The following is a 26,328-nucleotide window of genomic DNA, read 5'->3' on the forward strand; positions in this document are numbered from 1 at the left end:
TGGGGGTGCCATAGCAGTGTCTGAGCCCATTAACCCTGTGTGTGCCATACCAGCGTCTGTGCCCAATAACCCTGTGAATGCCATAGCAGGGCCTGTGTCCATTATCCCTGTCTGTGCCATAGCAGAACATGGGTATATTGCCCCTGTGTGTGCCCTGGCTATGCCCATTAACCCTGTGTGTGCCCATACAGGAACAGTCTACCCTCACATGAGGTTATCAGGGGAGTATTAAAGAGTGTGCCTTCAGGGGGCGTGACCTCCAGTATCGGAAAAACAGAACAGCCAGTGAGAGTAAAGGGGCGTGGCATCCGTTCAGGGTAGTCTTGCTGCTGCTACTGCAGGGGCAGCCCGGCAGTTATCCAGACACCTGGGACAGGTGACGAGAGGATGCAGCCGCTCAGGAGGACCCTGCGCCTGGACAGGGGGCAGAGGCTGCAGGCAGTGTGTGTGCTGGGCACCTGCCTCACCATAGACATCAATGGGTGAGATACTGCCCCAGGGGAGAGGGGGGCATCAGTGGGTGAGCTAATGCCCCAGGGAAGGGGAACCTAGCCTAGGAAGGTAAGGTGGTATCAGTGTGAGAGCTAATGGGTGGTTGTGTTAATGCCCCAGGAAGGAGTATCTAGCCTTGCTGGAGGGATTCATGCCCCTGTCTGAGCTGGGTTTTTATTATTATTATTATTTATTATAAGCACCACTTAGTAAATACCCCTTGAAGTGGGAGCCATAGGTTACTCAACACCACCTGGCACCCCATACTAATTAACTATCCACCAAATACCCTCCGGGGCCACTCACATCCCCAAAAGCTTTCAGAACTTAACCTGTGAGTCGTGTTTTTCTTCACCGATTTATGCGGAAACATTTCTATTTATATAACTGAATATGGGGGTAATATGATGCCAAAATACACCTTAACCCCTTAATGTGCGGCCCCCGCCACCTACACGACCAGGGTTACAATTACGTTTCAATAGTAATTTCTGTGCGGTTCGGAACCCTGTGATGGACGGAGAAAAGGGCAGGTAATCACTTCTCACGTACTGCTATTGCCCCATGCGGTGTATATAATCAGGTGGTTTGTGTCCTAGGGGTGCTCAGGGCTAAATCGAGCGGACGGCTGTGAAACCCGTGTATGATTTTTCTGCCGTGATTACAGAGGGGCGTTTAGAATGTTTAAATCCTCAGGCCGGGGGTAAAGTCACGGACCCGGGTATAGAGGGGGCGTTCTGTGTTATTTTGCCAGGTCCAAGCCCAGGAAAGCATTATTACCTAAGTACTGTGCTTATACCCCTTGCTTACGCCCCATACGTAGCACCTGTCTATCTAAACCCCAAGTAGCCCCAACCCATATCACTGGTGTTTTACCCTAAATCCCTGTCCTCTGCTTGTGCCAGTTTAATACCCCCCACCCTTCACGCCTCTGCCCCATCTTAGATCTCTGGCAGAATTGCCCCTGTACTTTAGCCATTATGAAGAGTGGGAATATGGTGACGTTCTGGGTCATTTGTATAAAGTGAGACCTGTGTGCTGCGTTACTGCTGTTGGCGCAGACGTAAAAGATGTGCAAACAGGTCCCTAGAGTCCTAACAGAGGTCTTAATTTCTACAATTAGCTTGTAATTACTCTGCTAAGCAATGTGCCCCCAAAGACCCAGAAAACCACGTCTACTTCTGGCTTTCAAGGGCTGGGCATGGAGAGCCCCTCTTTGGAAGGTGTGTGTGTGTGTATATATATATATATATATATATATATATATATATATATGTGTGTGTCGGGACTAATACCCCGGCCTGGGGTTCCCTTACATTACGCATAATGTGTATCGAGGGGAATGTAAACGGAATGTCAGCCTCATATGTGGAGGAAGACGTTCACGACCCTGGGTGCCTTCACCATCATTAATCTGCGGAGTAACGTTTCAGTGTTTGAGGTGTATGGAAAGGTCACGTATGTTTAAAATCCCCATAATGTCCTGGAAACCATTAGGCTCCATTTCATTCCATGGTATAGACTTCTTGCACAGTTCAGGGCTTTCAAAGTCCATGATGATGTATTCTGAGTCCATCTCATGTTGGTAGGCGCTCGGCAGCATGGTTTATCAGTGAAAAGGCATGCTGTAGTAGTAAAGGACCATCTTGCGTGGATTGTCCTTCCCAGAGAGCGGGTAATTACAGCCATTATGAGCTCTGATTGCGGGCCACTGATGGAGGTCTTGCTGGCCTCCAGCGGAGGTCTCAATTACTGCCAAAGAGCAACATGGTTCGTACATGCTTGGCTTGTAAACTTCTGTGAACATTGACTCCCTGTGGAGGTCTACGCGGTACAACCAAAGGTCCCGCTAAGGTAACTTAACTTTTTATTTATGAAATAATTGCAGTAAACTAATGCGTTCCCCATCTCTTGTGTACACCGACACTGATCCAATATATTATTTATCGATTTATATAGTGCCATCCTATTCTGCAGCGCTGTACAATGGATAATCAGGACGTAACAAACTACATAGAAACGAAAAGTGAAGAGGGACACCCAAAGAAGTTAAAAATCCAGAACATATGTGATTAAATGCATCGATATCCGTGACAGGGATGTAACATGTTACGTTTGAGGGGTTTGTGTCTTCCTCTATCCCTGTTACTGTGTCGAGTATTATTTCGAGCAGGATTAACAATCCCTATCAGCACGATCGTTTCTCGGTTCTATAGAATGATAAAAGTGGTCGATATCGGCAGGGCAGCCCTGGTGCTGGAGTTGCGGTGTCTGGCTCGGTGTCCGGCTCGGTGCCCGACGTGTGCAGCTGTGGCTCAGTAGTCTCCGTGACATGCGATGTCTGTCAGCGTATCAGTGTTGTATGTCAGGAGATATCCCGGTGCTGATGGATAGATTAGAATAACCTTCTAAGGATTTGTACGGCTTATAGCTAAGTGTGTCCTTTGGACGCGGCCGGGCGGCGGTTTTTGTCTTCCGTCCAACGCGTTCAAAAGCTCTGCAGAAATTCATCATTATCTAGCTTTTGGCTGTTGGTGATTCGAGTGAAGGTTTTCATCCAGGCAGTGACGCCATTTCAGACCATTACATATAAATATACATTCTGGTGTCTCTGACCCTGGAACTGTAAAATATAACTCAGTTAATCACGGTTTAGATTATTCATTATTATTAAGTGCAGATTGGGGATCTCGTGAAGTGCTTCTGTCATGAGCCCCATCCTATCCAGAAAGTAACCGGTTTGTTACTGCCTTGTAATGTTTGGAAATATAACCTCCTTTTGAAGAATTTCGCCAACGGAAGTCACATCAGTAAAGAGAACCAGATACAAGGGTCCATTAAACTGGCCAAAGCTTGTCTCTGTCCCGAGAAGCGTAATGATTGACGGCCACTTCTCCAGCCACGCTTTTTAGGAAGCTCTTTGTGGGATCCGTTTACTGCCCTCGTAAAACCGACCCCATCAGAGACGTTCAGCATTTGGTCAGAATTGTGATAGTCTGTGTTTTCCCTAAATTTCCATTAAGTTAGAAATGGATCCTTTTTTTTTTTTTTTTCATAATTCCGCTTTAAACTACCTTTTTTTGCCCTTTTTTCGCCTTTTTTTCATTGTTTCACTTTTTCTCATGCTGCCTTCTGTGGGGTTTTTTTATCGCAGGAATTGCTTCTACATAACCCAATATTATAAATAATATAATAGTAACTTGCCGGGAAAACAAGCTTTGTGGTTAAGCCGACGTCTAATTTCCTTTTCTTGCATCACGTATTCTTGGTAAAACATTTGGTGTTTTTTTCTTTTAGAAACCTTCTTCCTGTCCCAGTAGTTAAGAGAGAGGAAAGCGAATCTCTAGTAGTAAAAAGAATGTTGTGATCGTATTTATTCTGATAAACTGTTTAGAATTTTGTGTGAATGTAACCATGAAGAGAACACAAGGTCTCTGGTTCCTATTTTATGTAGGTTAATGGTTAGATACATTCTTTGCTGCAGGACACATGGTGAGGGTCAGATTTTTGTGGCCATGTGGCACATGGTTGCGATCATGGCTAGATGATGAGAGATGGAGAAGTGATACGTGTCTCTACCTCTATCCCATGATTACGTATTTACTGAGGTTGTATGTTCCAGTTCTGCATGACCGGCCTCATAGTAACCTGAGGGGATGGTTCCATCAAATGTTAACGTTCACGGAACCTCTTCTGCTCTTCAACCTTGAAAGAAGATGGTTTGTGTCCATGTAACCTTCGTTGTATCAGAGTCCAGGATGGGTTCGCTTCCTCCCCATAATACTGGATGGTGTCCCAATGTGGGTTGCTGGGTGATGTGCAGTGTTTTTATGGTAATAGGATGTCACGGGATGTGAAGTCACTTAGGTGTTTATGGGTGGACACAACAAACCAGAGCCCAAGTAGGATCACATTAGTTCTTTGATGGGTACCATGAGGCTCTCGGATTATGGAGAAAAGCTCTAACAATTAATCTCTAGCGAGTTCACTGTTTTCTGGATCTGAGTAAGCTGTGCCTGGCTCTGAATTCCGGAGGTCATATTCAGATTATTAAGAGGGTTTTGCTTGACACTCCATAAAGAGGATTTCCATTATCCCAATCGGGATTTGTTGGACTATTCTCTGGAGCCAAAAACTGGGTTTATCTTTTAAAGACTCCTTTTAGTACAGGGCTGATCCCTCAGACTACACAAGTGTTAAACTAGAGCCCCTGAATAAACCCTGCATCGGTCTCATTGACAGTTAATGGTGTTTTATTTTATAAGGTTACCCATATTTAGCCTTCAGCAGCAGTAGCGGGACGTGGGGTTATGCACAGGACTTTGAACATGCGTAAAGGCATCTTGCATGTGGCCGATTCTGTTAACCCCGTCAACGTCACGTTCCAAGCAAACATTGTTATTTTTCTTTCATAATTATGCTTAAACGTTACTTTTAATAGTTTAGTGTCATTTTTCACATCCTTCAGATGAAACGTAGAATTCAGACAGTCGATTGACGGGTGGCGGTTAGTTGGTTGGATGGGCTGACCTACCAATGGTTTTGTTACCTCCAGGGGGGCGCCAGTGGAATGCAAGTGGTTCAGCATGCGCCACACACAGAACATCGAAGCTGAAATTCTCAACAGTGATATCTCCAACCAGAAAGTCATCAATGGAGAGAAACTGTGGCCTCTGTCCAGTAAAACCATGGTAGAACTACAGATGAGCGCCCCGAGCTCTGAGGCCAATGATGGAAAGGTGAGTTGGTGCTACTCCGCCATAATACACTTGACAGACTAGTGATGGGTTAATGGCGGTAGGGAGCCAAACCATGACAATATATATCTCGGCACTTGCTTCTGGACTGGGGGCATTTCTGTAGCAAGATGTACATGATTTGTTTTATGTTCTTGGCATCTCCATTGCCATAAGTGACGCTGGCATCTTATGACATTAACACGAGGACTGATTTTGCAGGTCACGTTTGCTTACTATGGGAAAGGATCGGACGCGCCTGTAGATAAAGCCGGATTATATCTCACTGCCGTTGGTAAGTGGTGAAGCCCGATTTAGGTAATGTGAGGAAGTTCTGGCAACTATAGATCCTTCAGCCCATGCCATTAAAAGTAGCTTTGCATGGCTTTGCAGACGGCACACAGACCACTGGCAATGGAATGGTTAAGGATCATGTTGGTGCAGTTATTTAGAGGGTACATTAAATGCAGACACATGGATATTCGCTGATGTAACTGTTCATGGCATGGGAACTATAGGTCTCACAGCTGTCACCAGAGAGGGGCCTCGGCTGAACTGTGACTTAAATGGTATCCCTCTGTCAAGTTTTGGAAACTTGAACCTTGCCATGTCCTCCCTGCATTTCTAATAAAGATGTCACACAATGTGTACTATGTAAGGTCAGTGTGACACGAAGGAGCCAAAAAAAGAGGAGCTTGATTGAAGGAAAATCGCTGGAAAAATTGTTAAATATGTGTCCAGTAGACTAATTTCCTTAAAGTCCTGATTCATGACTTGTTATATGCATAAAGCATCATGGAGCTGAAGTCCTTCTTCATCTTCTCGTCTTGATACATATTATTAGGTGTCGGGGTCTCCTAAGACATAAACTTACTTGCCTTTTGTCCACTTTTTGGGTATCTATTTTATTATGTTTACCTTTATGATGAATATTCCTTACTTGGAGTAAATCCTTCCACAGAGCAATGGTCTGTCATATCCGGGATGTGACCTGGTAGGGCAGGGAATCCGCTATGCAGACATGTTTAACACGGCACAGTCTTAGGTTCTAGCCTTTGGCTAGTGGGTCATAAGTTAATGTTTTCTTTCCCCAGAAATCTCCCTGGATGTGGATGCCGACCGAGATGGTGTGGTAGAGAAAAATAATCCTCAAAAGGTAAATGTGTGAAATTTACTAATTGAAGCGAATTAAGTGGCACCACAACACTTGGGGAGAAACCTTCACATATATTTATATATATTAAAGGATTTATCAAAGTTAAACATTGGATTAAGTGAGAAATGTGAAGATGGATGGGATGAGGCAGAGAGCAAACTTTGAAAGGTTTAAATTAGAGAGGGTAGTAGGTACCAGGAAAAGCTTCCAGTAGGCTGTGTTGACCATGTGTCTAATATTTAGACATACTGTGTATATATATACATTTAGGCTTCATGGACATGGGGTCCTGATGGTAAAGGAGCCATCTTACTGGTGAACTGTGACAAGGACAGTCTATTCTCTCGCACGGTGGATGGAGGCGATGAGATTATGCTGAGTAAAGCAGGTAATTATCAGACTGCTCCGAACTCCGGCTGTATAATTCATTTGTTCTGAGTTCTGGATCTGTGTTTGCTTGAATGTAGATCTGCTGGACATGTCACGCATGGTCCTTCGCACCCGTGGCCCAGAGAAGCTCCCTGCGGGGTATCACCTCCTGCTTTACATCTCAGCCTCCGACTCCCAGAACCTAGGGGTCTTTCACTACCACAGTGAGTAATGGTCCGGGCATTGCTAAACGGCTGTATCTTTTTTTTTTTTTTGTTTTTCATCTTGCTGTGACTTTTATTCCTTACATTAGTTTTCCTCCTTTATGCTATGTATGTATGTATGTGTGTATGTGTGTGTGTGCGCTGTTTGTTCTCAGCAAAGATTTGAGGCACAAATCCCTCCCAATCCCCGACTGTGTTGGGTCTCCAGCTGTCAGTCTTCGCTCTGGGACAGGGGTGTACTGTTTAGTGATCATGCTGTGTCTATCGGTTTTATAGACTCAGCAAGGTCAGTAATGACGTCACTGCGGATTATCGTAGACCCGAGAGTCAGGTCGAGTTAAGCGAAGACCTGTCCCGGAGTACTGATTGATAATGCAGATGTGTGTCCTGCTGGACAGTAGCGTCTTGACTTACAGACTTCAAACACTCTTCTTCTTCACTAAATCCGCTCCCGTCATGCACGGCAAAATGCCACCGTTACTTCCACGATAGCATCGATTTCTTTGTCTTTCACTTTTATATGTTAATAATAATGTGTCCTTGTTCTTGGACGATTAAAATTAGGACAGGTGGAGGAAGAACAACTTCATTTGTGGTTGGAATGAATACACCCAGACGGTCCTCGCTAAATTGACAATGACAAATCTACTGACTCCATGAAGTGATATCAACACCAATGCAGGAACTCAGAACACGATCTGTGTTTGAGATCCCTGCTCCATTAATGAATGTTCCAACAGACACCGGATACTACAACAACAGGGAGCGGTGCAAGTAACGGTATTCCTCCCAGCGAGAGGAATGTATATTAGCCAGATTAGAGATATCACAAAGCCTGCAGTAATGGGATATTAGCAGCCTGGCAGGTCCCTAATGTTGAACTTTGAAATCATATTCAATCCTCCGGCAGAGAGTTGTGCATGGGAGAGTTTAACCTTTTGATAAATAGAACTCATCATTGATCTAGGACAATAACATTTGTGTGCTGATGGGGATAGCGTTTCTTTAAGGTTATAGAATGGATTTGCAGAAGAAATATATACTTTGGACTTCTTTTATAATGATGATCAAGTTATTAGCAGGTCCGCCAGCTTACGGATTTGTATTTGTCTTCTTGCTACAGATAAGATGTACACCCACGTCCTTGGGAGGAGAAAGCTGTTTTTTAAGGCTAGGTACACGGGGACCAACGAGCTGGAGTTCTTTGTAGAAGGTCTGCGTTTTCCCGACGTTGGGTTTAACGGGCTGGTCACAATCAAAGCCAGCTTGCTGGAAACTAAGGTGGAGGTAAGGAACATCATGGACTCTTTTATTGGTAGAACATCTGGTGTGGACAGAGTTCCGCAACTGTCGAGTCCAAAATAATCTATGTATTCCGGAAGACTTGCAGAAGATCCATCGTCAAAGTGAAATAAAAATGTTTTGTTTCCATGTAAAGATGGCCACAGCTCAATCATTTTGGCACGCTTAGAGTTGGAGCTGGTTTGGTAGTTGTCCCATTATTCCATGTGTCTGATGGCCACAGCTCAATCATTTTGGCACGCTTAGAGTTGGAGCTGGTTTGGTAGTTGTCCCATTATTCCATGTGTCTGATGGCCACAGCTCAATCATTTTGGCACGCTTAGAGTTGGAGCTGGTTTGGTAGTTGTCCCATAATTTTGTATTTTGGGTTACTGCCCCTCTCATTTCTCGCCTCCAATTTTAGATGGTTCTGTCTCTGGTAACAGTATCCAGCTCTTGACACCGCTGGGTTGTCTTTAGTTTCATTCCTCTTTAAAGCCGTCTCTCAGTGCTAACAACATTATCAGCTGGGGGGGGATGCTGCCAACATGCGCAGGACGTGCGCTCCTCAGAACTTCACCGTGTCAGGAGGAGATCTTAGGGGCTTACACCAGAGGGTGCAGGGTTACCGGTTCCCTTAAGTTAATGTGTCCCCATGTGATGTCTTAATTCGGAATACAGTTGACACGTCTCGTCATGTGGAAGACTTTTCTTTTCTTGTCCTGAGATCTGAGCTGTTTATTATAGGGCACTCACAGTCTTGGCTGTTTAGTAGTAACACAAGAATGTGATATAATAAAGTGTGTTACATTTTCAGCAAAGCTTTACATTCTTTGTCATTTCTTTTTCACATAGGGAATTCCAGAGACTCCTATCTTTACAGACATGGTCACTTTCCGCATCGCCCCCCTCATCATTACTCCAAATACTCTGGAACCCATCGAGGTTTATGTCTGCAGGTAACAGGGAAAGACTTTGTATTTCTATAAAATGTACATTTTATCAAATTTCAGCTTATTTTGATTACATGGTCTGATAGGAACCAATAGAATATTTCTGCAGACTTAAGGAACGGAACGTGTAATTGCTTGATCCCGTTTTTCTCTCCGTAGTGTCAAGGATAATTACCTTTTCCTTAAAGAAATCAAGAGTCTTGTGAGCGAAGCAAAGTACAAGATTCAGATCTGCTTTGAGTACGTGAACCGCGGGGATCGCTGGATGCAGGTCTGTGCTTTCCAGAGTCATCTGCGTTTGTGTTCTTTCCCAAAGCGTGAGCAAGATTTTGCCCTGTGGATCTGATACTAATGGAGGTATGACTGCTGTGGTTTCTTGGCAGGACGAAATGGAATTTGGGTATATCCAAGCTCCGCACAAGACCTTTCCTGTGGTTCTAGATTCACCGAGAGATGGAGAACTCAAGGATTTCCCAATCAGGGAGCTTCTGGTAGGAGAGCTTCAATGTCTTATCAATAAATGATCATACTTTGCAAAGCTTGAGAGACCAAAGGATGTCCATGTCAGTCGCATCCTGCGGACACAGAATTATTGCACCAGCTGTACCATAGGGGTGCTATTATCTTTACCAGCGACGATTGGGACTGCAGCCAGCCATTTGTATTTCAGATGGCATCTTTGTTATTTGATGACATTTCAGTTCAGATCCACTTCAGTTTTGAAAATAATTGTTATATTATTCTGATATTAATCGCGACGCCTTTAGCATTACAGGAATGGAAGAATAAGAAAAAAACTTTAAATCTCTTTTTATATGAAAAGAAATCAATGAACTTTCTCTGCAGATGTGACCTCATGTTTCAATCCACGTACTCTCCATTCAAATGTATTTTCAGTGAAAAGCTGTTTATAATTGTATCGTAATAAGTAGACCTTGCCAAAAGGACTTGGGGAATAAGTCTCGATTTCATGTCATCCTGAGAGACGTAAGATGTCTCTTTCGAGTGTGTAACAGTAGCAAACCTGCTGACTGATCCCCTTATAAACGAAGCAGCTGCCCCATGCCGCTAGACCCACAACGAGCACAACCACTCAGCACCTGCCATCATGCGCGGGTAATCACTCTGTGATTGATTATTATCTAATTTGCTATCAATATTGCTCTTATCTTGCAGACACCTGTACACACAAGCAACATATATCACAATGATAGCGTAAAAGGCTAACATGACGGTTACCATTTCTCAGCCTTTAATCCCCATATCTAATTTCTCTACAAATGCAAATCTTCACTTCATAACTATCCAAAACAGAATGCTGCCTACTTTTTTTTTGTGATTCTTCGATGTAAAATTTGTCTTTGACCTACTTTTTTGTTTTGACAAAACTGTATTTTCCTAGAATTTGGCTTTTTGTCTATACCATTTCTGTTTTTGTTTTTTTTCACGCCAGGGACCAGACTTTGGATACGTGACGAAAGTTGCAGCCTCTTCGGAAGTGACAAGTCTTGACTCTTTTGGGAATTTGGAAGTCAGTCCCCCCGTGACTGTTTCAGGGAAGAAATATCCACTGGGGCGTATACTGATCGGGAGCAGTTTCCCCACGTAAGGATAAGAGGGAGCTCTGCGTGTATGAAAGCTGCTCTGTTACTGAACCTGTGGCAAGTTTGCCGAGCGGGTGGGAGATAAGAGACTGCACTCAGTGTATAGAGGGAAGCCTGAGGCAGGGCTCCAAAGACTCACACTTGCATGATCTGCCCCTTTGTGGTTTAAATCCTCCAGTAGAGAAACCACTTTCCTCTATCATAGATTCCATGTGGTTTTTGGTTTAATCAAACCACTCAAATGGTCCATTAATTAGTTGTTTGAAGCCTATTTGGATGTCTCCCTCTTTCCAACAGAAGGGGTGTTTATTAAGTAATCCAGATGAGGTAGTGAGACGTATAGGACAGATAGTGAAGAGCTATCGCTCTTTAGGTTTTGCCTATAATGTTCAGGTGGGATGCTCACGCCCTGTGTTGTCTTTCATTTGTTCGACATGCAGTACGACTGGAAGGAGGATGGCCAAAGTCATCCGAGACTTTTTGTACGCACAGCGTGTTCAGTCTCCTATCGAGCTTTACACGGATTGGCTGTATGTGGGACACGTGGATGAGTTCATGACTTTCATACCAGCACCCGATAAAAAGGTAGTTTTCAAAATATTCCTTTATGGGGTTTCACTTTTATTCCGTTTCATTTAAACGGTGCAGAAGGTTTTTTCCAGTGCTAGAGAGACGCCATGAACTGCAAGTGCCCCACCAGTTTATACCCAGTACCATTCTGCCACCTGCTGGGGAAATGACTAACCGCACCTGTCCAAGTCCAGTATCCTAGTGATGAAAGGCATGCTGCGAAATACAAAATATACTTTTTTAAATATATAAAGGGTATAAGTATTTACAATGCATCTGTATATTATATACAGACAAACTTTTTTTTAGTATTAGGTAGTAAAGAAGTCACATTTGTAGGGCAAATTGCAGATGGGGAATATATTGTGAGCCAGAGGCATTGTTGATCAAGACCCCCATTTATTTTCCTCCGTTGCCAAGTGTTTTTCATGCTGCCTTTTAATACCGCCGCATGTTTCCAGGGGTTCCGTTTGCTCCTCGCCAGCCCTGCTACCTGCTTCCGAGTCTTCCAGGAAAATAAGCAGGAAGGTCACGGGGACGCCACAATGTTCCAAGGTACGATGAACCAGAAGAGTATTGCTACCCAAATTCACCTTTATATAGTTAATTTACAAACCTGCAACTAAAGAATGACTTTATCTTTGACAAACATTTCTCTAGGTCTAGAAACCAAAAGATGGACCATCACCAAGATCCTGTCGACGGATGCCATTGTGCAGGAGAATAATTATGCACAGGTAAGAGATCCGTATAAATAAGGGCGAACAGATCTTCTAAATATCCCTGCGAATCAGAGTTGGGATTGATATGGCGAGAGTAAAGCTGGACAAATCTTAGGACTAAGTAGCCAAAGTTCCTAAAAATGTTGCTGATGCAGAAAACGTTGCTGGGATATTATAATGTATTGAGATCTCTGAATACATCCATTACGGCTCAAGAAAACATCATCCTGGGTTCTTGAACTCCGTAGTTAATGAAACGTTGGTCAAGGTTAATGATGAGCCCTCTCTTGCCAGCACTGCATTGACTGGAACCGGGACATTCTGAAGCAGGAGTTGGGACTCACAGAAGAGGACATCATCGATATACCTGCGCTCTTCAAACTGGAAAAAAATGGCCAGGCTCTGGCTTTCTTCCCAAACATGGTAAGTACCGGTGAAGCTGGGACTCGACGTGCTGGACATGGTGGTTTTTCTACTGCACTGAACTCGTGGTTTTCATGACTCTCCTGGTTTCTCTGCTCAGGTTAACATGATTGTTCTTGGGAAGGATCTGGGAATCCCCAAGCCTTATGGTCCCATCATTAAGGAAACCTGCTGTCTGGAGGATTATGTCATCTCGCTGCTCAAGCCCCTGGAGTTACGATGCACGTTCATCGACGACGTCGTGTCATATCACAAAAAACTGGGGGAGGTGCACTGTGGCACCAACGTGCGCAGAAAGGCTTCCACGTTCAAATGGTGGCAAATGGAAGAGCCATAATGACCAGTTCTCCCTGTAAACCACCTCCTCTCTCTGCAGCAGCCCCGGTTTTCCCTATAAAGCATATTTTAGGATGTGACTGGCTTTGCTGATTACTAAACTTTTAGACACAGCTAGTGTAACCCAAATTCGGTGACCAAGATAACTTTAGAAATATAGTTTTGCCATCCACCTGCGATTAAATTATCCCTCCTTTGTTCTGAATGAAAACGAAGTTCTGTAACTTATGTATAAAAGGAATCCTATAATAAGGATGCCCGTAGCAGGCATATGAGGATAGCGCGACAGAAACGTATGTAAACATTTAAGGCGTGCTTCATGTATGACACAAGGTATTTCTATCGCTCGGGATCGGCAGCCGAATGTCCTGCTTTGCCAGTCTGTGTTTCTCCGAACACTAGCTGCTCACCTTGCGGTACTTATGGTCCTGCCCCGGTATTCTAGGTGGTATATATCATTATATATATATATATATAATATATTTAACTTTCTAAACAGATGTGTTTAACACGTAACACTGGTTAAGCAAGACTACACTTGTTAGTAACATTGTCACAGATCTGGGAATCCCTGCATTCCCAAAAGTAAAATATATAAATGTTTTACTGACATTGTGTCTGTCTGCTCAATGATTATCCAGACATTAACCTGTTAACTGGAGCACTGACTCCTAACTTATCTTCTCAATAGTCTAGCCTATCTTGAGTCAAAAGAGAAATGTTTAACTTGAAACGTAGATTCTACCTAAAGGTGTTCTGGTGAAACCGAGGACAAATGCCTTCTGTAGTTTTTAGTGCGCCCCCTAGTGGCTGTGCTATTCCCGGCAGTTTCCAGTTGTGGGTGGCCATCTTTGCTGGGGGGGTCTTTTTTTTAGTTGAGCAGTGGAAATTGGTCATTGTGTCATTTGGGCAGCCTGGACACACGTGGTGGGTCTTCTGGTAAGACAACAGGATTCCAATGGGAATCTATCAGATCAGAAGGGATTTGTCCCCTGGCTTCACACCACCAGGTTCATTAGATTTTTGTTCCTATTTTAAACAAAATGGATTTCTAGTGCTTTGCTATGGTAACCAGGGATTGCAGTTTATATACCGTCTGTCCGCCCCTCCTATTTCCTTCCCTTGCTTTCTTTGTATTAAAATACCTATATTTTGTATTGTTTTTGGGACTAACTCTGAAAGTGCCTGGAGAAGGATGCAATCATATTTTTTTTACAGTACTAACTTGTTGTTCCACAGTTTTCTAATTCTGTTTCTGGAAATGTTGTCATTTCAGCTACTTTTCCTTATGGGCATTCATTTCTCCATTTTCTGGGTCTTTCTGTATCTTTTTGGATTCTTTAGAACGTAGACAATAAATGTATCTCTGCTGTATGCTGCTATATTCACCAATGTTGCTCTTGTGTCCTAATTTTATAAAGAAATTGTGAAAACAGCCTCTTTTTGTACGGCATCAGGAAGCTCCTCCAGAAGAGGATCACTTGTTACTAAATTAAATTTCCAAACAGGTCCGGCATTTTATGTGGAAGAATTAAATTGATTTAGTCACAATTCATCCATCTTGCCACAAAATAACAGCCATGTTTCTGTCTCGCGTGTTAAAGTGTATCCATGATGTCATTAAAGCATGTGCCCCGTGTTCTGTGGCATTGGGAATATGACATATCATATATTACTAATGTAATAAAAACGCATTGGAGTCAAATAGATTCAAGACTGTGTTCTTTACCGGCAGCCATTTCTATGGAGCCTTAGTCTTTAAATTGGGGTGAAGGTTGAAACCTTTCCTTAAAGAGAATCCTTGGACTAGTTTCTTCAGATATGGTTGGATGGTATGACTGAGGTAAAGACTCATAATCAGTCGTTGGTCTCGTCTTAGATTCAGGAGCCATGTGCCTGCCCCATACTGCCTCTTGGCCGCGCGTCCTCTCAGTTGGGAAGAGCGGGAACAAATACATCACTGGAAGCCATCTCGCCTTCTCGCTGCATTCATGAGGACACCCAGCTGTGCGTTTTACTCCGGGACACCATTCATTTACACTCTCCACGCCAGATACACAGAAACCCCATAACAAATGCACCCCCTACACGTACGACATGACCGTACCTGGGAACTCTCAGGGTTTCACTCGGAGTCTCGGGGTGAAGGGGCAGATTCTCAGGGGTCACACAGTCTGGAGCTGTCTCCTTCATATTCTCCCCGGTGGGGTCACATATAAGACTCTCAGTCGGTGCTTTTGCTCCCAGTATGTTATGGTTGATATCCCTGCTTGAATGCAGGTGACTATTAAATAATGAGGACCGGTACTGGAGCCAGTTGGGTAACACATTTGGTGAGTCACTATATAGAATCGTCATAACTGGCTATCAAAGGGTTAATTTTTCAAGCACATGCAAACTGGTTTCTCTCTTAGCCATGGACCCGGTGGCTGAGGAGACTTACACAACTTCTGTAACCATAGAAACCCTAGATGGTTATCCAACCAACCAGAGAGATCACCACCCCGGGACAGAGCGCCCGCAAACACCATAGAGAGCAGAGACAGACTGTACGTGTTGTTGTCGTCGCTCTAGCCAGGAGCTTTAAGGAAGGTCGTTGCGTCTCTATGCTGAAAGGTCCAGGCGCATGCATTGTGGGAGCTCGGAGGAGGCTCAGTTGTCACAGGAAAAATGGCTGCGGTCGTGTTCTCCTTGAGACTTAGCGCACCCGTCCTGAGGACTGCAGGGGCCCTACAGGTTCGTGCTTGTCCAGGAGATGGAGCCCTGTGTTCTACACCGCTGTGACTCGCCTGTCACCCCGCAGACCCCCTGCTTCTCGCCTGTAACCCCCTGCCACTCGCCTGTCACCCCGCAGACCCCCTGCCACTCGCCTGCAACCCCCGTAGACCCCTTGCCACTTGCCTGTGACCCCTGTAGACCTGCTACCACTCGCCTGTCACCCCTTGCCACACTCCTGTCACCACATGCCTGCCACTCTCCTGTCACCCCCGCGGACCCGCTGCCACTCGCCTGTCGCCGCTGCAGACCCCCACAGACCCACCGCCGCTCGCCTGTCACCCCCACAGACCACTGACACACGTTTGATTATTAGGACGGGTAGGTCAGAGTTTGCGACAGATCTGCCTGTTGTCACCTTTACGCAGTAGGAGGATTCAGACCCGATTCCTGATGGGCTGCAGAGAACCACTGATAGAGGGTTTATATGTCGAGGTTGTTTTAAGGCATAGAATGCAACAAGTAATATTGTTTAAGCGGGTTGTGCTCCGGTCTCCTCCTAGAAGGATCACTGCCAAATATATGCTCAGAGACCAAGGGTCAGCTTAATTCCAGACTCTGGTGACCAGGAACAGAACGTTTTATGTTATAATATGACTTGTACTCAAAGATCAGGCTTTTTTGCTTAAAAACAAAATACACATATTAATTTGAACTTAAAATAACCGTCTGATGATTCCCAGTCACAGGCTTTTATATCTTCTCATTTATAATAAGCCTTGTGGACATCTGCTGTCAATTAAAGGTGACGCCTTACAATTCCTGACGCAGGTGAAACATTGTGTCCCGCTTCTCCGAGATCATGTTAAGCTCGTTTCAGGAGTGTTACACACGCGTGTCACCTCGCAGCCTTCTTATCTCAGTCTTTTGGTTACAGGTCTCCCGCGGGGCTCAGACGGCAGCGGCCGCTGCACCGGCTTCTGAGGCTGCGGCAAGAATCAAGAAGTTTGCGATCTACAGATGGGACCCAGATAAGGCTGGAGACAAGCCGCGCATGCAGACCTACGAAATTGACCTAAACACGTGAGTGGGAATAGAGGTGGCTGTTTGGTTCGTTCACACTTGATCTGTTACACACGAATGTAGATGTCGCAGTCTGCTGTATAGTTTCTGATGGATTGGTTACTTCTCAGTCCTGCTCACATAGTCTCTGTGGTTGTTTTGTCATCCCAGCTGCGGCCCCATGGTTTTGGACGCTTTAATTAAGATAAAAAATGATATCGATCCAACGCTTACGTTCCGCAGATCCTGCCGAGAAGGTAAATTGACTGTAATTGGTAATGATGGAGAAAATATGTATTATCATGATGATGATGATGATTATGTTCTGTAACTTTGCTCTAGGCATCTGCGGGTCTTGTGCCATGAACATCAATGGCGGTAATACCCTGGCCTGCACCACAAAAATTGACACCAATATTAATAAAGTGTCAAAGGTCTACCCTCTTCCCCACATGTACGTTGTGAAGGACTTAGTGCCAGTAAGTATGGCGAGAACGGGAAAACCTATGCTGTGTGACGCTGAATGTAATTTCTCTTGATAAATACAAGCTGACCATGCTAGGAAGGTACTGTAAATGATAACATTAATGGGTGCATTTCCATGTCCAAAAGAACCACATTTTTTTCCCTTTCCAAGGATCTGAGTAATTTCTATGCCCAGTACAAATCTATTGAGCCTTATCTGAAGAAGAAGGATGAGTCCATGCAGGGCAAAGAGCAGTATCTCCAGTCCATCGAGGATCGCGAGAAGCTGGTGAGTGCTAGCACACCTGGCCAGGGGTTTGGTTCACGGTTCTTTTCAGACCAAGAGCCCGGCTGAGTTTGGGCTGAGATTTCCATAAAAGTGATGGATTATGAATAATAATAATAATTCTCTCCTTCTCCCCTCTCTGCGCAGGATGGGCTGTACGAATGCATTCTGTGTGCCTGCTGCAGTACCAGCTGCCCCAGCTACTGGTGGAACGGAGATAAATACCTTGGGCCCGCTGTCCTCATGCAGGTAAGGTAGACTCGGTGCCTTCTGGGTCCCTGTCGGTGATTATTCACCTGTCTAGTAATTATTATGTAAAATCATGATATACATGGGGGGTACTTTAGCATGAATATTTCACTTCCATCCCCTCTTGTGATTTGCAGGCGTATCGCTGGATGATTGACTCAAGGGACGACTATACAGAGGAGCGATTAGCCAAACTGCAGGATCCCTTCTCTCTTTATCGCTGCCACACCATCATGAACTGCACCAAGGCCTGCCCCAAGGTATCTACCCCACCAGGTCTCCAGAAATGAAAGCATTTTAAGTGTTACCGTGGTAACCTATTTTCGTGTTACGTATGCAGAATTAGCAGGGATGTGGATATGTTGGATCCTGGATTATATACAAGAATATTATATATATATATTATATATAATGAATAATAGTTGCCGTTTCCGCACGTGTGTTTTGTTCTGTAACGCTTCCTCGTTCTAAAGCGGGTTCTGTCTTTTCCTTTCCACCTTTAAGGGTTTAAATCCTGGGAAAGCTATTGCTGAAATCAAGAAGATGATGGCAACCTACAAAGATAAAAAAGCGGCCAGCGCATAAAAGTGTACATATATATATCCGCTCTCTGGAGTGACGCCTGTCTGCGGTCCTGACAGCGGAGCGAGGACCCAGCAGCACTCGCCTACCCCTTGTACTCCGTGTGCTTCCTAGGGCTTGCAGGCCATTAGCACTGCTGCTGGGTGTTTGATTATAAGTTTCAGGATGTTAAGAGGTAATAAACAACTTACGTCTTTATTTTCCTCAACTGGCGTCTTCTCTCACGAACAGGAGGCTGTAGCAGGATGTGTGAATGTGATAGAACGTGGCGTTTTACAGATTACAGAGATACAGATTACTGCGTACCATGGAGAGCTCTGTATGCCGATTGCGGATGACCTTTAACCCCCTTAGTAAGCACCAGCCAGACATGTATCGGGCTGCAGCACTGGCAGAGGAGGGCTGGGCAACCACAACGCTGCTCGATATGGAGCCCTTGATACTGGGAACCTTGTCTAAAGTGTGTTGTCTACTGAGGAATAAGCAGCCGTATTTCACCCTCAACGGTGCGTTTACATCTCGGCACCCGGAGTAGAGTGATAGCGGGGGCGCGGAAGGCAGCGAGTGGTTTATCTGTTTTGGTGATAAGGCTTCACTATATAAAGCCCCCGTTGCTTTCCCCTCTCTGGTTGCATGCTTGCACATTAAGGAAGCCGGCGTAACCGCGTGCTGGACCTAACGTTCGTTATTTTCACTTCCCCGTGCGACCCGTGTGATTAAGCACATGCGGCCGTTTTCCTGCAGCCAACACGTCGAATGTCTGCGGATCTTAACATGTTTACAGCTGAGGTTCCACAACTCTCATCAAGCTTAGACAGCCACAGCCTATGATTTTGTAAGACCTACACATCCCCAGCTGGTCATGGTTCCTAGAATCTCTAGGGCCAGTACTGGATCCTTTCTGAGTGTGGTTAGAGGTGGGGCTGGTGGCAGGGTTTTGGGGTTTCCTGCTGTTTCTATAGACATTATTGGGGCTTTTAGGGCTGTAGAACCCTGCGATACCCTCATACCCAGCAAACATTGGCAAGTATGGGTGTCTTCCAATTCACTCTATCAGCAGGCAGATTTTATTGGACTGATTTGATGTGCTGTGTGTGATGGGAGTCAGGAGCCTGGTTAATCTTCACATGACATTGTGTCAACACATGACTAACTGTCATAGAGAATGCAGCATAACAAGGTTATCCCAGGACTGCCCTGTTACCCCAGCACAGGGTAAGTTGATTATTATTTATTATTATCGATAACCCTGCCTGCCCCTGATAATACACACAGCATGTGCCTGTGTACTAAATGTATGTAGTAAAAGGGAATAATCTGCCCCTGCCCTGTCAGCAGCCTGGGGTATTAACTATTATTTATAGAGCTAATTCCTTGTTAGATATGGAATTACTCCTCCCTGACCCGAGTAACTCCTCCCCTGGGATGATGCACATGGCAGAACCCCGCCCCTCCGCTGACAGGCTAGTGGAGGTACTACAAGTTCCAGCATGCTCCGCGGGACAGCCTGTGCCCGGTTGTTGCCGGGATGAGAGCCGGGCTGAGGGGGCAGGATGGACGCAGGTGAGAGCTGTGGGGCCGGGGCATGAGTGAGGCAACAACACCGCCCAGGGACTGGGAAATGGAGGCCATGGCAGCCACTGGGCACCGTGACAATAGTAAGAGGTGGGCACCGGGGGGATTAGCCTTCTGTGTAGCACTGAGAGGAGTCATGAGGTGAAAAAACTGTCAGGGGGCAGCTGGAGACCCTGGGCACTGGAAGGAGGGAATGATTTACTATGGACTGGCACTAAAGGGGTACCTGGGGGACTGTCTGGGTAAGGGAGGCTGACACTGAGGGGGCACCGGGTGGACTGGCACTGAGAAGGTACGGGGGGGACTGGTTGGGTAAGGGGGGCTGGCATTGAGGGGGGGGACTGGCACTGAGAGGCCACCGGGGGACTGGTATTGAGAGGGTACAGGGGGGGTATGGAGGGGGACAGGTATTGAGGGGGCACCAGGGGGGTGACTGGGATGTGCAGGGATGAGGGGATTGTAAGCTATTAGCTGTTACACTGTAATGGCGGAGCGAGGCGTGTAGTTAAAACGTACATTTGGTTGGTAAAGCTGCACCTGGCATCTTCTTCTAATATCTAAATGCATGTGACTGGTGCGGAAGAGCTACAGATACCATACAGCGTCCCCGGCAGGGAGACCGCCGAGCTTTCTCTGGGGCCCATTCCTTTAGGAGAAATAATGTGAACTTTATGTGGAATTCCTGTTTCCCCGAATTCTGCATTCGGGGCAGGAGGTCGGAGCCTGGGGGTGGGGGGACACCTGGGCAGATGGCAGATATCATTATCACCCAAATAGATCTAACGAGGAAGCAGCACAGACAAGGACACATGACGTGTATGAAGCGATCAGTCATGTAATAAGCAACGTCTGCATGGAGTCAACACAAAATCCGTGTCTATCGCGTGTCTGTCACAAGCAGCTGTGATACTCATTATTAATTTACACCGCGTGCCGCTCGTACATATTGTGTAAAAAGCCCCCCCGGCAGACTCACCGCGAGAATATCATTATTTCCAGTCTCTTCTCCCCGCTCCACAGTGACCAAAGTCATCCCAGTCCTTCCCAGTGGGGACCAGTAAACGTGCCCCTATGTGATGAATGCTTTTACCCTCCTACATTATACTTACCCTGTAACCCATCACGCGTGGCCCTGGAAACAAATGTCATGTATGTTTGCCCGCAGATCTGTTCTGCACGTTCCGTGTTTCCCGTTAAATGAGGGCGATTTAGTGGAAGTTTTTTTTTAAGGCAATTTTGAAGAAAACGGAACGTTAGAAAAGCTCTCGGGACCTCAGAGGGACGGTGACTTGCAGCGTGATCAGCAGCACTCGCCTTGTGACCCGGGGCTCATGTGTCGTTACTGGAAATGAACAACCAAGCGGCTACATTTTGAGGAAGCAATTCCTGTACGAGGTCAATGCGGGGTTAAAAAATGGGAAGACATCTTTGGCTTTGCTCGTAATTGAGATAAAGACCTGGGGGGGGGGGGTAGGTAATTTCCTTTATTTTTTAGGATTGTAGGAGGGTTTTTGCGTAAATCGTGGATTTGGAAAGACGTTCTGGGCCGTTGGCAAAGGTTGAATAATACGGAATCTCCAGAATAATAACCGTAGCAAGGCTTTATTTGTTGGCCCTCAGGGCCGGAACGTAACAGAACGTCTACAGTATAACGTATCTCGGGCAGCTACCGGTAACTCGGGGTGTTTCTGCCGGTTAGTAAGGAGAATGGATTCAGGAGTTCAGGTCCAAGCGATGCGGGGGTCTGAAGTCAGAGACGGCCAAAAAGGCGTGGAATTCCGAAGACCTCCAGCCCCCCCCCCCTCTGAAGAAGAAACCTCTTAGGTCCTTTCCTCTGATTGGAGGTGGAAGTCTCTGATGTCACTATACTATACGCGAAAGTCTTCCGGAGATCGCCAGGAATCGCGTGTTTGTGATGTAACGGATGATGTCGTGTTGTTGCCGGGCTGAGACTGTGTATTGTGTGATTTCAGAGAAGTTACTTAGTATTTGGAACGTATTTCCCCTGCAGGTAGTAAATCACTCCCGTGTTTATTGATTCCCGCAGATAATCAGACAGTGTCTCGCTTGGAGTGTTTGAATAGAGATGCAGAGCCGAGACACACGGTTTGTACGGATCGATGCGGGACTCATGGAAAGCGCTCGGATCAGTAATCGGGCATCCAAAGGAGGATGTGGGCCGCGGGTCCGTAAATCACGATACAGATCCCAGAGCTGCTGCAGGAAATATCCGACGCGTTTCACTGACAATGAGGCTTTTCCCATATTGGCAAGTTCTGTTCATGGGGTCAGTTTAGTGGAAAATGTGTCCTCGTAGCCTCTATGACACTTGATGTGTGCGTACGGTGGGCTTCTGTGGCCGGCAGCGGGGGTGTCGGGAGGGTCTGCAGTCTCTGCCGTGGATTGGGGGGTTGCGTTGGCCCTTTATACCCTTATCACGCTGTGTGTTTTGGAACAGGATTGCTGAGATACTCCAGTTTGTCAGGTTCTCCTCTGCATTGCCGGTTAATCTGCTTTCCAGGATTTTCGTGTGCTTTTTATTATTTGTTTTCACTTATCGCCACTTTTTCTTCCCCTGGAGACTTGCTGCGGTATCTGGACGGGGAGACTCGCCGCCGCGGCAGTATCTGGACAGGGGAGGCTGGGGTATCTGGACAAGGGAGACTCCCCGCCGCCGCGGTATCTGGACAGGGGAGGCTGGGGTATCTGGACAGGAGAGGCTCCCCGCTGCCGCGGTATCTGGATAGGGGAATCTCGCCGCCACAGCGGTATGTGGACGGGGAGGCCGCCCCCCGCGGTATCTGGACAGGGGAGGCCGCCCCCCGCGGTATCTGGACAGGGGAGGCCGGCCCCCGCGGTATCTGGACAGGGGAGGCCGCCCCCCGCGGTATCTGGACAGGGGAGGCCGCCCCCCGCGGTATCTGGACAGGGGAGGCCGCCCCCCGCGGTATCTGGACAGGGGAGGCCGCCCCCCGCGGTATCTGGACAGGGGAGGCCGGCCCCCGCGGTATCTGGACAGGGGAGGCCGCCCCCCGCGGTATCTGGACAGGGGAGGCCGCCCCCCGCGGTATCTGGATAGGGGAGGCCGCCCCCCGCGGTATCTGGACAGGGGAGGCCGGCCCCCGCGGTATGTTTAGGATTGGCGAAGGTGGCGAGGCCGGTATAAAATGTAGTCTCTACTTCTTCCGAATGAAATCACTCGCGGGTTACGGCTGTTTTTATCTGAACATAAGTCTGCATTGTTGTTCCGGAGACTGACGAGCTTTTCGAATGATCTGTGGGTCGTTTCGGGGCAGTCTCTGTGACGTGTTACTCGTGGGATCACATGCTTTGTATCAGACAGATTAACCCCAAACTCCCTGGCGGTCTCTTGCCGCTCCTATATGGTCACCGTGCCCCAGCACAGGGCAATAGAAAGGCAGAATCTGCCGGCGGATGAGAGCCGTCGGCCCGGTCTGTCTAATCCCCCGTTTACAAAATGTATATTATCGCCGGGTCACTTTGCAAAGCCCAGAACTTTGTCCCGAACGCCACCCAGTTCTGGCCACCACAATCCAGTAAGACCAGTTGTGCCGTTGGCCCTGCACCAGCGTGTTGACCAGGTTTGTAGGGATTCTGGCTGGACGTGGATTCTGCTGCGGACCCCCTATGTGTCGTTACCCTATAATCAGCGCTGATTATACCTTGCGTATGCGGTGGGGCTCAGTGATTGTGGCCCCAGGCGGCTGCTCTCTTACCGGCCCCTGCGGCGAGCGCCCACAGCCATACGCCTCTACGTTTAGGGCTGATTTTCTATCTCACAATGTTTGACAAAGTGGAATAATTTCTTTATATTTTAATTGGTTTAATTACGGGGCGCCCGACAGCGTTTGAGCTGTACTCGGCCCCCTATGTAAATCAGGCCAGCATAGGGACAGCTCTTAAAGAGACAGTACAGCAAAAGTTTAGGAGTCCCGCTGATTCCAAGTCGCCATCCTTCATATATCGCAAAACAAAAAAAGTCTAATTAATTTTGTTGTAGAAATTAGAATTTTGGGTAATTTTCAGCATTTTCGTTAATATCCCTTTAAGTCTGAGATCCTCTCAGAGGCCGCGGATCCTGTTTCTGCTAATCACACAAAATTATCTACATTACCTGCATCGAGGCGATTCCCAGGATCGAGCCGACGGGAAACAAATAGCCTCGTGTTTATTCACTAACACGCGGGTTATCAGCGGCGGTGCCAGGCATCACTAGCCGGGGGCCAGAGTGCCCACGTCATGCCGTTAATTAAAAATTACATATGTCACTGTCGCCGGATGGAGCTGCATGCTTTAAAGGGACAGTGTAGGGCATTTCAGAATGATTTAAAGGGGCTTGGTGGATTTTTTTCCTCCCCATCGTGCAGATTCCAATGTTAAATTGTGAACGTGGTTTGAAACAAGGCACTTTAACGGTTAGAGTTAAGCCTGTTGTGATGATAATCCTGTTTGTAATATGCAGTGCATGCGCGGCCCGTGTCTGTACCCCGTGCTGTGTATAGGTAAATACCCCGATCCCAGCTCGTAGGTCCTGGTTCTGTAGGGATTTGGGTCTCTTTATTTAAGGGGACGCTATCCTATAGCACAGGGAGGCGCAAGCGCTGAAAGAGTAAAGAATACTGTTTGTTTTTGATCTTATCATGCGTGGAAAATACATGTTGCAGGGCGCACACGATTTAATGGGAGCCCCCCCCGGTTTATACGTCCCTTGTGGTGGTTGGAAAATACATGTTGCAGGGCGCACACGATTTAATGGGAGCCCCCCCGGTTTATACGTCCCTTGTGGTGGTTGGAAAATACATGTTGCAGGGCACACGATTTAATGGGAGCCCCCCCCGGTTTATACGTCCCTTGTGGTGGTTGGAAAATACATGTTGCAGGGCACACGATTTAATGGGAGCCCCCCCGGTTTATACGTCCCTTGTGGTGGTTGGAAAATACATGTTGCAGGGCACACGATTTAATGGGAGCCCCCCCGGTTTATACGTCCCTTGTGGTGGTTGGAAAATACATGTTGCAGGGCACACGATTTAATGGGAGCCCCCCCGGTTTGTACGTCCCTTGTGGTGGTTGGAAAATACATGTTGCAGGGCACACTATTTAATGGCAGCCCCCCCCGCTTTATACGTCCCTTGTGGTGGTTGGAAAATACATGTTGCAGGGCACACGATTTAATGGGAGCCCCCCTGGTTTATACGTTCCTTGTGGTGGTTGGAAAATACATGTTGCAGGGCACACGATTTAATGGGAGCCCCCCCGGTTTATACGTCCCTTGTGGTGGTTGGAAAATACATGTTGCAGGGCATACGATTTAATGGGAGCCCCCCGGTTTATACGTCCCTTGTGGTGGTTGGAAAATACATGTTGCAGGGCACACGATTTAATGGGAGCCCCCCCGGTTTATACGTCCCTTGTGGTGGTTGGAAAATACATGTTGCAGGGCACACGATTTAATGGGAGCCCCCCCGGTTTATACGTCCCTTGTGGTGGTTGGAAAATACATGTTGCAGGGCATACGATTTAATGGGAGCCCCCCGGTTTATACGTCCCTTGTGGTGGTTGGAAAATACATGTTGCAGGGCACACGATTTAATGGGAGCCCCCCCGGTTTATACGTCCCTTGTGGTGGTTGGAAAATACATGTTGCAGGGCACACGATTTAATGGGAGCCCCCCCGGTTTATACGTCCCTTGTGGTGGTTGGAAAATACATGTTGCAGGGCATACGATTTAATGGGAGCCCCCCGGTTTATACGTCCCTTGTGGTGGTTGGAAAATACATGTTGCAGGGCACACGATTTAATGGGAGCCCCCCCGGTTTATACGTCCCTTGTGGTGGTTGGAAAATACATGTTGCAGGTCACACGATTTAATGGGAGCCCCCCCCCGGTTTATACGTCCCTTGTGGTGGTTGGAAAATACATGTTGCAGGGCACACGATTTAATGGGAGCCCCCCCCGGTTTATACGTCCCTTGTGGTGGTTGGAAAATACATGTTGCAGGGCACACAATTTAATGGGAGCCCCCCCCCCGGTTTATACGTCCCTTGTGGTGGTTGGAAAATACATGTTGCAGGGCACACGATTTAATGGCAGCCCTTTCCCGGAAGCTGCATTATTTTGGGGGCGTAAGGTGTGAACGTTGGGGCAGGAATCCCTGGCCATCCTTAGGGAGCGATAACTGTTTTGTCTGACGGTCCCTGCCGTCTTTTCATTCCAGTAAAGAGCTTTGTCTGGTGCTGAAAGGGTTACGCAATCTCCACGTCTGGGTGGAAAAACCTGTTCAGGAGGCAATAATTCCGCCCCCCCCCGGTGACCGTGTGGCTGTTTGTGACGCGTGGGAGCGGCCGCCGTGGATTCCGAGTGACGCAGCGAGCAGATTTACCCCGGGAGAGACACCTGCTACGGGGCATCAGGTGCACGGCGGGGACGGTGATAACGGTGAGGACCGGGGGGTGTAGGGGGTAATCCGGCAAGGTCCGTCCGGTCGCTGAACCTCCCCGGCTCTC

At 46.9% G+C, this 26,328-nt stretch overlaps 2 protein-coding genes across 2 annotated transcripts; both read left to right on the plus strand.

Annotated features, from left to right (window-relative positions):
* The first annotated feature begins 387 nt into the window (after positions 1-387).
* Positions 388-12,867, plus strand: LOC149275693 (protein-arginine deiminase type-2-like). The gene is made up of 16 exons (XM_089504438.1): positions 388-482; positions 5,048-5,231; positions 5,451-5,523; positions 6,323-6,384; positions 6,655-6,772; positions 6,852-6,977; positions 8,101-8,264; positions 9,114-9,217; positions 9,371-9,482; positions 9,595-9,702; positions 10,665-10,816; positions 11,256-11,400; positions 11,847-11,940; positions 12,046-12,122; positions 12,402-12,530; positions 12,631-12,867. Exons 1-16 carry the CDS (start codon positions 388-390, stop codon positions 12,865-12,867), a joined length of 1,980 nt encoding a protein of 659 aa, XP_089360564.1.
* A 2,669-nt stretch (positions 12,868-15,536) lies between these two features.
* Positions 15,537-18,228, plus strand: LOC149275694 (succinate dehydrogenase [ubiquinone] iron-sulfur subunit, mitochondrial). Its single transcript, XM_089504435.1, has 8 exons — positions 15,537-15,602; positions 16,519-16,664; positions 16,815-16,900; positions 16,986-17,122; positions 17,281-17,397; positions 17,542-17,643; positions 17,781-17,903; positions 18,148-18,228. Exons 1-8 carry the CDS (start codon positions 15,537-15,539, stop codon positions 18,226-18,228), a joined length of 858 nt encoding a protein of 285 aa, XP_089360561.1.
* The last annotated feature ends 8,100 nt before the right edge of the window (positions 18,229-26,328 follow it).

Source organism: Sceloporus occidentalis, unplaced genomic scaffold, assembly GCF_023333645.1.
Source record: "Sceloporus occidentalis isolate IW3139 unplaced genomic scaffold, rSceOcc1.0.p SCAF_271, whole genome shotgun sequence".
NCBI classification, from domain to species: Eukaryota; Metazoa; Chordata; class Lepidosauria; order Squamata; family Phrynosomatidae; genus Sceloporus; species Sceloporus occidentalis.